Source organism: Symsagittifera roscoffensis, chromosome 1 (assembly GCF_963678635.1).
Source record: "Symsagittifera roscoffensis chromosome 1, txSymRosc1.1, whole genome shotgun sequence".
NCBI lineage: Eukaryota > Metazoa > Xenacoelomorpha > Acoela > Convolutidae > Symsagittifera > Symsagittifera roscoffensis.
Genome location: NC_087062.1, coordinates 58,922,622 through 58,935,669, shown reverse-complemented (window position 1 = coordinate 58,935,669; position 13,048 = coordinate 58,922,622). Strand labels below are relative to the sequence as shown.

Here is a 13,048-nt window from a genome sequence, read left to right as displayed (position 1 = left end):
ACATCAAAATTCGATGTTGGTAAAATAAGTTCATCACTACATCTCCCATTAAAACCTGACGCAGTTTTCAAAAAACAGAGAGCAAGTAAAGTACCAATTCACTTACATGATAAAGTAAACAGATTACTCGATATTTTAGAACAATACAATATCATATCACCAGTAAACAAAGAAGAACAACCAAAAGGCAACACATTCATCAACCCCGTTATCATTCTAGCTAAAGGAGAATCATTAAAAATCGTTCTCGATGCTAGATACCTCAATTCACTCATAGATGAATCAAAATGTAATTGGCCCATTGAACCAATACAAGTTATTTTAACAAAAATAAACGGCAAATACTTCACAACCGCCGATATGAATAGTGCATACAATCAAATGCCACTAGATGAACAATCACGACGTTTAACACAATTTGTTATTGGAAACCAACAATATGAATTTAACCGCTTATTCTATGGAATATCCATAGGACCAGCAGCATTTTCAGCTTTTATGAGCAAAATTTTTAGACCACTGATACTCAAGAAAAACGCAATCACCTATCTAGACGATGTTTTTATGCAATCACAAACAAAAGACGAAATGTTCAAAGTTTTAGAAACATATCACCAAATACTTCAGAACGAAAATCTGAAGGCCGCCCCCGATAAATCACACTTCTTTTTGACAAAAGTTAAATTCTTAGGACATAACATAGAAAGAAAAACAATCACTCCACTGAAATCACGCATTGACGCTATTCAAAAACTTCAACCACCAACAAATAAAAAGAAAATCCAAGAATTCCTTGGAATGTTAAACTTTTTAAGTAAATATGTTTATAAAATGCAATTATATCTACGACCATTTTACAACATCCTTAGACAACAAAATAATTTTGAATGGAATACAGAACATCAAACACGATTCGAAGAAATAAAGAAACTTTTAACCGAACAAATTTCAAACACAATTCCAGACCCTGATCAACCATTTTATGCAATGTGCGATGCTTCGAACTTTGGCATCGGCGCAGCACTATTACAATCACATAATGGTACAAATAAAATGAACCTTATATCAGCAAACTCTCGATTATTCACTCAAGCAGAGCTAAGACTCTCAACTCTAATGAGAGAATGTACAGCCATAATCTATACACTTACAGAATATGAATTCTTGATACTTGGATCAAAACATCCCACAGTTTTATTCACAGATCACAAACCAATCATTTTTCTCTTCACACAGAAATCTAACCCAAACCACCGAGTTTACAGATTTCAACTAATTCTAATGAAATTTCCAAACTTACATATAGTTTGGACTGCAGGAAAAAATCTTGCATTACCAGACACCTTAAGTCGAAATACACCACCTGAATTACTTACACGAAAAACCACAGTTGAAATACCCAAAAATATAAAATTCTACCTTGCAGAAAACGAAACATCACCCCGATTAGAATGCAAATATGCAGTAAAAACTGATATTGAACAATCACAAATAAATAATTTACAACATTTTCCACTTTATCTAGATTGTCAAAATAATCATTATGAAGTTGATTTACTTGGAACATCAACTTTCAAACCAATCCCATATTCTCAATGGATAAAAAATAACACCCAACAAAAACGAACAAAACAACACCTGCCTAAAAAAGATCATTTTCCACTAATTGAAAAAGAAGATTTAACTGATAAAATAAATTTATCAGGACCCCAAACAAGTGATTCAAAATACACAATAAATCAAGTTTTTGACCTTCACGACCCACTTGATACAATACCCTTATCTAAATTAGAAATCGAAAACATTTTTCTCCCCCCAACAGAAACAATTACAATTTCAACACTGAAACAATATCAAAACCTTGACCCAGTAATTCGACAACTGAAATCATGGCATAAATATAAAACTAAACCTATCAAAGCAGATTCAACCATTCTAGGAAATAAAACACTCCTCCGATACTTTCGCAAATTTAACAACACAACAATTAACGAAAAAACAGACCTTTTAGAGTATAACCTAAATGAATCTACAGTTCCCTGTCTCCCTATAAGTATGATTCTTATAGCTTTTAATATTTCACATACACAAAATATTAAAGGACACTCTGGATCAGAAAAAACATATTCAAATTTTATACAAAATTTTTACTTCCCAAATGCACCAATTTGGATAAAAGTACTATGCAATGATTGTATAGTATGTCAACTGAATAAACCTTACCCAAATCAAAAACAAATAGCACAAAAACAAGATTTTAAAGGACAAAGTCTGTACTTTAATCACCGTATCTCATTTGATACTAAAGGACCAATTTCACCCTCATCAGAAGGAAACTCCTACATTATGGTAATTGTTGACGCATTCACACACTATGTAGCACTTAACCCAGTACCACATTGTAATGCTTATTACGCATATACAACACTCTATGAACACTGGATAGCAAAATTCGGACTACCAGAAATTTTAGTCACAGACAATGGTACAGAATTCATAAATAATGAAATAATAACACTATGTCATTTATACAACATTAAACACAAACCACGTACATCTCATGCACCTTGGACAAACGGCTTAGTCGAAGGTATGAACCGTTCACTACAAGAATATCTTAGATGTATCATCAACGGAAATGATACAAAATATACCGAATGGTCAGCAGATGTAAAATTATTTCCCTTAGCATATAATTCACAAATCACGACAACTTTAGGAATGTCACCATACGAAATGGTTTTTAACCAAAAGCCACGCAAACCAATAATGTTTACAGCAAATTCTCATAAAAACGCACAAGGTTATTGTCAACCAAATAAAGACTCAATTTGTTATAACCTACCATTACATACGCACGATGAAGATCATTTTCATCACCCACAAATTCTTAAATTAGCCTCCGGTACACACACCGAATGGATTTTAAATAGAGATAAGAAACACAATGAAATTTACCAAAAAATAACAAAAAAATTATTACAAAGACAAAATATAAATGAACAAATCAATTCACGATTTACACCAGCTTCCGATTTAAAAATTGGAACATTTGTTTTAATACCTAATTTTAATACTCAAAAAGGAATTTCTAAAAAATTACAACCCCTTCGAAAAGGACCATACCAAATAATTGCAAAACCCACTGATGTCACATATAAAATTACCGACTCAAATAAAAAAGAAATCGTTCAACATCGAAACAACCTAATACCTTATTACCCAAAAGAATACGCACTCCGCGAATTAACTCAATTATATTCTTTCACAGGATTAAAAATCGTTCAAAATGAACCACATCTGAAAAACACAGAACAAAATGATAACCCCACCGAAAATCAAAACACAAAACCAACCGCCACCAAAAACAAAACGCAAAACCAAAAAGAATCTCCAAAACAAAGAAAAAATAGAAAAATGACAGAACAAATAATACCCCAAGAAGAAATAGACAAATCAGAACATAGAAAAACAACAAGACTCCGAAATCAACCACGTAAAAACTACAAAATGTTCATCCCCCAATCTAAAATATTAAAGAAAGTAGAATTTAAAAAGTAATTTTAAAAAATTTTACACTTCACAATCTTGAAACCTCCGTAACATTTTTCATTTCATTTTTTCAAAATAACATGCTCACAAGTACGCAATAATTCTAGTTCAAAATAGACCAATAGGATTCATCCAATCCGCCACTTTCTCTAACTCAAACTAAGATCAATTAGACGAATAATCTAGAACTCCAGGCACATCTCTAACTATAACTTTACAACCTCCAGGTTAAAAATAAGCAAACCACTCCAACTTGACAGCTAAAATAAATATCACCATAATACCGTACCCCTCCCTTATCTAATAACCCAAAGATCAACAATATTTCCCCAACTCAGACCACGAATACCCCCAAAACAAATTTGATAACTTAGCCTAAAGTCACAAAATGAAGATTTTAATTAGCCTAAAGTATAAAAATCTCACCATACCCCGGATCATTTGACAAACAAAAATAAAGAAAAAGACGACCTCCCAGTCACCATGAAAATTGCCCCCAACAAATTTTTACGAAACTCAACCCACTTGTCAAAAAACTAATAAATAATTCGACCACACTAGAAAATCGCCTCAAACAGCAAAAAATATTCGACCAAGAGATCATTTCTTAAATGCTTTTCTCTCAAACAGTCGTTCAAATACTTATCAATTTTAAACATTTTTTTTCAATACTCCAAGCTTTTATAATATTTCTTTTTGATATCATTGAATCTTTTCTAATAATCATAATAATTTTTTGTAATATTTTCTTAATTTTCTACACAATAATTGAACTATACCTCCAACTTTCCAAAACCCTTGAATATATCCACAGGTACGATTTTAACAACTTGTCTAAATGATACGAACAATTTTCAGTAGAACTGATATTTTTCTATTGTTTGTAATCTTTATAACATTTTTATCATCCCTCATTTTGACCATATGTAAATGTATAAAGAAAGCAATCATCACATTTGCCCTAGCAACAATTTTTCTAATTCTTTTCTTAGAAGAATATTATAATAAACATAAACCTTCTCACTAAAGTAACAATTCAAAAATCCATCAAAAATTGCTACCCAACAGTCACAAAATCAGTCTTCACCGACATCATCCCAAGATAATCCAACACCACCTTCAACTACTCAAAATCCTCAAACATCTACACGAATTTCTTTTCAAGACAATCCATACACCTTTGAAGAACGGCACGCTCGTTTATCTGAACCACTAGAACCAGTTCAACGACAAGCACCTCTAAGTGAACCAACATATAATCTTTACCCAACACTACCACAAGAACTAAGTAGAATACGAAACCTTAGTCAAAACCAAAACACAACAGAAATAAATAGACAAATTATACATCCTCGACGAAATAGAAATTTTCAAACTCCCCGAGTTCATTTTGATATACCTCAATCCCCAACACAAACTACTCCAGAAAACACCACTGGTATCACACCAGAAACTCCTACACTTTTTTCACAACGAAGCACTTCAAGTCTACCTTCAGACTACTTAGGTTCAACACCAACATCTGAACAAATACGAGAAAACCCTTTTAACCCCCCAAACCTAACATCACGACTACCATATTGGACTACACATTCATTTACACAAGGTGAACCAAATTTAGCCAATGACCCCATAGATATTTCTACGGATACAACAACATCCTCATCACTACCAGAAACACTATCACTACCATCAACACCATCAACAAGTCAATTTTCACCACTACCCTTTAACTTAAATTTTCCAAATAATCTCGACGCCAGATATCGAGAACAATCTTCAATAAATATTCCTTTAAGATTAGATTGGAATACATTCACAGCACCCCCACCATTATTTGGACAGCATCAAGAAAGTAACCGCCTTCATAACTGGGCACTTAATAGATTACAATATCGCCAAGATATTCACAACGATATCCGTGATCACAATATTCAAATACTCCAACAAAACAGTTTACAATTAAAGTTTGAAATCACAGTTAAATTAAACAATATCACACAACATCCCTACCCATTAAATCCACCTAACATCACAGCTCAATCACTACCACCACCGTTTATAACTACCGAAGTAATATATAAATACGACAGATACACCAAAAACACAATTGGTTACATTACATTTTATAATCCATACTCAGGATTATCATACACATGTATATTCTAAAATTATTAAATTTTCTCCAACTCCTTTTTCTAGTAACTTCAATTCAAAACATAAACCCTTCACCTCGTACAGGACCACAAGATTTATTAGTAACACATTACGATTGCGAAGAAAATGAACAAAAAACACTACATAAATATGCAATCAATCAAGTATCACAATGTGAAACAGAACCACAAGCTATAGAAACCACAGATATAATAGCAACACTCTACTCAAAAGCCCGAGCTACAACAGTTACAGGTTATAAATTCACAGCAACATTTTCCGAAAAGAAAGTACATTGTTCACAAGTCTCGAACGGAAACAAAAACCGACTTGACCATGAATCATTCTATCAAAGTAATATAGAACGTCTTTTACATCTCAATCCCGACGATTGTAAAAATGAATTACTTAGACTAAACATCACACAAAATAAAAATTCCCAAAGAAAATTAGTTAATTTTCAAGTTTTTTCAGACTCTGTACATCAATCACAACTTGAAAGACACCAAGGACATATAAAACTAGACGAAAAATACCCGTATAACGGCGCACACGGACGATTAACATATGACCTACATGATAAACATTGGATACCACACATTGGTATAAATAACCCATCAAACTGCAAAGCAGACACAAAAAATAAAGGATATCAAGAAATAATGTTTTTCGATTGGAAAATACAACTCGAAAAAATACAACTCACACGAGATTTATCTGATAATACAATGATCTATCAAGGAATCCGACTACCTTGTAAAAACGATCAAGGATATTGCGACCCTACAACAAGAACACAAGCAACAATTGTTTGGTTCCCCGAAGACACATGTACAACATTTCAAGTAGCAAAAATACACGCTCGTATGATAAAATTTCACGAAAAATATTTCATACAATCAATTCCTTACGAACAAGTCCATCCATCACGAAAACTAAGTTCCGATTTTAGAAACATAGATAACATAGAAAATAAATTGACACGTTTTCAAATATATCAAGAAACAGAACTTGCATGTAAATACAGAAATCCACTTCACAGAACACAATACTCTGAAATTTTAGTTGAATATGAAAAAGGATTCGACATGACCACTGGAAAAGTAAAAATCGACCCATATGCCACAGGTCATCCTCTAAACGAAGGAACATCCTATATACCAGTTAATTTTGAAAAAAGCAACGGACAACCTGGTGGACATCTAAAACCTTATGACACCAGAAGCACACGCTTACAAGAATTATCACTAATGAATACCACATATTTTGGTAATATCCACTATGATATTCATTTGGATATGAAACTAGACTATACAATTAGCCGCATTTTTCAAGAAATGTCACTCTCCGAATTAGAAACACTACATCAACTATGCGAATTAGAACGAACACAAATATTACAATCACTTGCACTAGCAGTATTAAAAATACCCTACGCAGGATATTTATTATCAGGAAATAGATCAAATTTTTTAGACTATGAAGGAAACATCTTATGGTTTTATACTTGTACTAAAAAAGTATCACCACTATACGTTTTTGAAGATAAACGATGTTATAAAAGAATCCCTATCTTTTATAAGAATAAAGTACATTTCGTGGATACACTTTCACGAAGAACCTATTTCTGGGATACCGCAGTCCCATGTGGATCAGAAAATAGCCACAATGTAGTACAACTAAACCCTGATGAAAATAAATATTATCTTCTCACTCCATACCCCACATTAATGCAATCACTCAAAAAATTTTCACCAGAAAGCATTCGCGCTATCGCTCGAAACCCAAATATAGACTTACAATCAATAGGAATCTATTCAAAATCAGATATTCAACATCACATTAGAACACAACAATTCCAAGAGTTACTAACACAAATGGACACTATACAAAGACAATCAATTGACCAAAACTTACGCAAACTTGCAGAAACCGCAGGATTTGCCGATATCTACACGCAAGACTATAGCGGATATTTTAAAGACATTAAAGATTATATATATCTAAACGGCGAAAAATACCGTCCCCAAGATATATCACCAATCAACATTTTTAGCTTTGTTACACTCAAAAATGAGATCCTAGATTTTCTAGGATGGCCCTACTACATCTTAGAAAAATTGACTATTTTATACGCAATGTTTAACTTTATTGGATTTCTTTTCTCACTCTTAAAAGGAATCTACAATACATGTGCTATACACACACAAGTAAACAGACAAGCAAGTGTAGCACGCATACTCTTTGCAGGATTTTTTGGAATCTTTTCCACATCTATAAACAAAATTCTTTTAGACGCACAAATAAAAGAATATAACACAAAAATAACAACACGACAAAATACATACGACGAAGAACATAACAATGTAGACACACAGCCAACGGCACCACAATTGCCACCCCTGCCAAATAACCATCCACTATCCCTAGTCCCACGAAATTTTCGAAATTTAGCAATCACACATAATCCAAATTTTAGACTCACCACATCACAAAGTCCCGTACAGCATATAATGACACATCAATCACACGATGATAACACTTATGAACAAATTATTGAACAACCCCATACCACCGCTTTTCAATCTCAAAATAATAATTTTTTTAGCCCACGATGAGCCGCCAACTTGGATCACTCCATCGATCAAATTCCCATCCAACCAACCTTACCTCTTCAATCCCAATAATCCCACTTTTTGCTTTTCCGCCACCCGATTTTCCATCTAGCAATGTAACATCAGGCATGAATTCCGACACTAACTCACACATCTCAGTTTTATACTCCATCTCACAGCTAAATAACCCGAATATTGAAACCCCCGATGAATTTGCCGACTCAGAACCATCCCCATCCAATAATTTTCATAACCTTTCTCATTTTTCTCAACCCCCTTTTCAACCCATATTATCCAATAACCCTGACCCAATCACTCCTACACCCTCTTATGCTTCCCAAGTTACCCCAACCTACTCCTCATACCACTCTGACCAATCATCTCCAGATACCCCCCGAATCTCACCAGAGCTAGACAATTTTATTACCCTCCAACAACAACCCTACCACCTTAACACCCCGACCATAAACCAAATCTCCTCCACTACAAATTCAACCAATCCTCCTACACCCTCTTCAAATTATACTGAATCATTAGCACCATCATCCACATCAACTGAATCCTCACTCAATACTAATAGAGCTTACCGCACTTTTAAAAGAAAATTCCCCAACCATCCTTTCCCAGCAAAACCAGGAACAGCCCGTGAATACATCAATCACCCCCAGCATACTAACACAAGAGAATTTTTAGCTATCACTTTACCCTCATTTCCACAATACACCTTAAACACCCCTCATGACGCTAACGAAACACGCAACTTTGTAGACGAATACGTTTTAATGCCCACTCTCTCTTGGACCTCATACTATCATTTCACTAACCCTCTTTGCTTACCTTTAACCAACACTTCCATCGATACAGACCGAAACAAAGACATGCTATATCGACTAACTACACCACTCACCGCTAGACAATTTACTTACGTAGGATATAAAAAATCACTAAAAATACACACTGCACCTAGAGCTAATGAATATACACTAGAATACTACGATCACAACATCATAAGAGCTAACCAAGATCAATTCTTAGATGAAGATCGCTTCGCTAATCCACAAATCACCGAGAAATTTTTCATCAAGACACCATATGTATTTACACTAAACATCTTTGACCGAAAGTTTGATCACATTATTTCAGAAGCACTAACAAGCACACAAGCATACGAAAGTTTTAAAGAACGCTTCCAAATCTTCTCACTAACCTTTCATTTCCTTGCACCACACGAAAGAGATTTACACTGCTCACACGATATTATGTTGCGAACTAAACAAACACATACATACAGTTACTATCGTTTCATCCAAAATCACTTTGACCTCCACACACCCTCTAGACAACCACACCATCGTTTCCAATTCATCAATTCAAAATACACTTCACCATATTTCCTAAATTTCACTTATTGTATTAAAGACACTAACCTTCATGGTATTCTTCGTAATTATGACCCCATAACCCAAATGTACATCTTCTGTCCCATCACCAAGACCTTCAACGCCGAAGAATCCCGACCCTTCCTTATCCCGCACGAGTTTGTACAGCCTATAGAAATCCCCATTTTAGAATTCATCCATAACACTACATTTAACCACAAATTATATAACTTAATCCAAAACACACCTTATGAGTTTGCAGTAGGCACTGAAGAACTAACCACCATTAAGGCACTTCAATTGCTTTGGCCACTACTTCAAACTAAAAATATCATCCGCATATTAGCTAAACTACTCACAACTTCAGAACTAATTCACGACATCTTCCCCCACGGTTTTTTCCCCGACGACTAACAGGTAAGTACGAATTAAATGAATATTACTAACTAATTAAAAAATAAACACTCACCATTCTTTATTCATGTTTTCTTTAGATTTTTAGCCTTCATCCGACGATCACCTACAAAAACCACAAAAGACAAATAAAAATCGCAAATTTCATCAAACAAATTTCCAAAATTCTATTAATCTCTTACACATATAAATTTATAAATTTAATACCAATGCAGTAAATTAATTTATAAAATTTTCCCCCCAAAAGCAGTAAATCTACATATGATGAAAATTTGTATCTTAAAATTCCCCCATTACTAGCAGTAAATTTCCAAATTCTATGCAGTAAATTAATAAATGCAATTGCAGTACTAACCTTTTGATATTTTCATTCACTCGCACAGAAATTCTATCCACACTCGCACAGCTCGCCCACGAAGAATTGTTTAAAATAATGAATTTCAGTTTCAAGTTTTCACACTCAATAACTCTAACACACGATAACAAGTTTCAAACTTTCCTTTAACCCGGTTGGAGAGGAATCATATACTAAACAAAACTAACCAACGCAGCTTACTAAATACCACAAATCATAGAATAACAGCATGACTAAGAAAAGGAAACCAACGGTACCCAAACCGGACTAACCCAGTTTAAAACTGGATAATTTATTCTTTTGAAGACTATTATAAAGTCTTAGAAAGAAATAATAAAACACAAAAAAGTCGAAAGACAAACCCATACCACAAACAATTTGATTTTTGAAAAAAGGACACAACCAAAGAAACATAAGTAAAACCACAACAAACCCAACATAAAACGTTGTCACATAACAGGACCCCTCACAAAAACCGCATGAAATCATACTCCCACACCTGGCCTAACCCACCAGGAAAGGACGTCCTGAGCATGCTCTATAGCCGGCCTAACCCACCGCGCTACATCCACGCTTTGTGACCACACCTTTATTTTTAATAAGAGCTACTCAAGGGTGAGTAACTCTTCAAAATAACTGAACTAAAACAAAAAGCTTTTGTGAAAACAACTAACTAAAATCATGATAAAAAAATATTAAACTAATAAAAGTTTTATAAAATGTAAAATCACAAGATGCAATATATAGATCAGAATACAACACCAAGGACGAACATCAAAAGACAAGACGACCTCACTACACTCGAGAGAGAATGACCAACTACAATCGATATGCCACTCACAATCACAACTCAAAGGATTTAGAGTACGACTTGACTTCGCAGAAAAGGACTTCATTGAACTAGACCAATGACCACCTCGATGTTCAAGTATACGTACAAATCCGAGTAATCAGGCATCCCCTCCACGCACAATCTCCACGCCATTCCCAAGCTAGATCAGACACAAAGGAAGTTCTCCCTGAAGAACAGAAAAACCTGACATAGCCAACCATTCTGAAATCAGAATTGGTTTTGTTGCAAAGACTCAGTCGTTGTCACAAGGAGAAGCGAAAGAAAATTGTGATGTTCGCCAAATACCAACGTCCATCATCCATCCTTGAACTACAGAAGAACTGTTCTAAAAAACACTGTAAAACCCGGATGGGTGGAACCTGATCTAAACTATATTTTATGATTGGATAAATTAAATGTTTTACCAATGTAAAGTATTTAATATTAACCAATCATGATCCATCTAACTAACAACCCACTTATTTGTAAGTGCTGAAGTTACTTGTAATTTCAGCACCAGAGAGATTTGAATTTAACTTAGAAATTAGTTGGACTCTCCCGAGCACTTCAGCAGCCGCAATAAACCAGTATACCCTAGATCTATTGAGCCTAGCAGAGACTAGTTAAACAACCTGAGACTAGATAGTATAAGAGTAAGATTAGGATCGGTATTAGACTAAGAAGTTGCACGAATCTATCCGGCCGAAAATAAGATAGCGTGACGAGCAGACGGTGTACCCTATCCGAAATTACTCTATGAGTTACACTTCGGTCCTAACTCAATTTGTTGCTAACAGAGGTTTCCAGGAAATGAGTTCAGATGACTCCTGTGAACAAAGTTATTTACGAGAACAAGTCTAGTACCCGATTGCAACACCCTTGCTTATCGCAAGGGTAATGATGTGAATTCCCGTTACAACAATTTTTGTTTTTCTCTCATGAGATGTATCTGTGAGACGATGACTTACATTGTTGTACTTCTTCTGGAGCTCCACCAGCTCGCCCAGTAATTGGGTCTTCTCCTGTTGCTGCTTGTGAAGATTGGTATTCCTCGCGTCCAGCTCAGTCTTGAGCAATCTTGCCTCCTGGTTTGCCTGCGACAGCTGGGACACGCACTCCTGAAGCACATATACTCAATTCGTCGTCTAAATAATATTCAAATAATAGGGAACTTCGAGCAACTATTATTCTGAAATTTGCCATAAACTTTCAGCGCGGTAGCTCGTGGAAGTTTTCAACTGAGGTTTTCCCATCAAAAATGAAATGAATAATATCCCTAGACTTCCATGTTTGATCCTATTGTGATTTTTTGATTAATCTGTTTGTCGGTGTACAGCCTTTCTAGAAAGAAATGAAATCTTGAACAACCATGTTAAATTTTTTATCGAGTTCCGTACTGAGCCAGTGCTTCGGTTATCGTGGAAGTCAGGCTCCAGCTTTATTTTAAGAGGGTATTGAATTGATCGCTACTGGATTGTATTTCTGGTAGCCTACGACAGAGTTTATTTAGTTAATGTTCATTAACAATACCATATCCGTTTTCCCCATATTATTTGAATATTAAGACGATTTATCCGCAAGGAAAAGGACCAACATTTGAGCTGTTCAGCTCTTCACGGAGAACCGCTGTTGTGCCCCATTTGCTTTTCCAGTGTCAATACTTGCTAGCATACAATCATTCTGACCACATTCGTAAAAAGCAACAAGAAAAACTTTTGGATCTTCAAATTAGCGTCGTTTGTTC

The 13,048-nt window shown here is 34.8% G+C and overlaps 1 protein-coding gene across 1 annotated transcript in view; it reads right to left on the bottom strand.

Annotated features, from left to right (window-relative positions):
• Positions 1 to 13,048, bottom strand: part of LOC134838957 (uncharacterized) — a 39,843-nt gene that overhangs the window by 19,064 nt on the left and 7,731 nt on the right. The window contains exon 7 of the mRNA XM_063854332.1: positions 12,273 to 12,422. Coding sequence (XP_063710402.1) covers positions 12,273 to 12,422 — 150 coding nt within the window. The remainder of the gene's footprint in view (positions 1 to 12,272; positions 12,423 to 13,048) is intronic.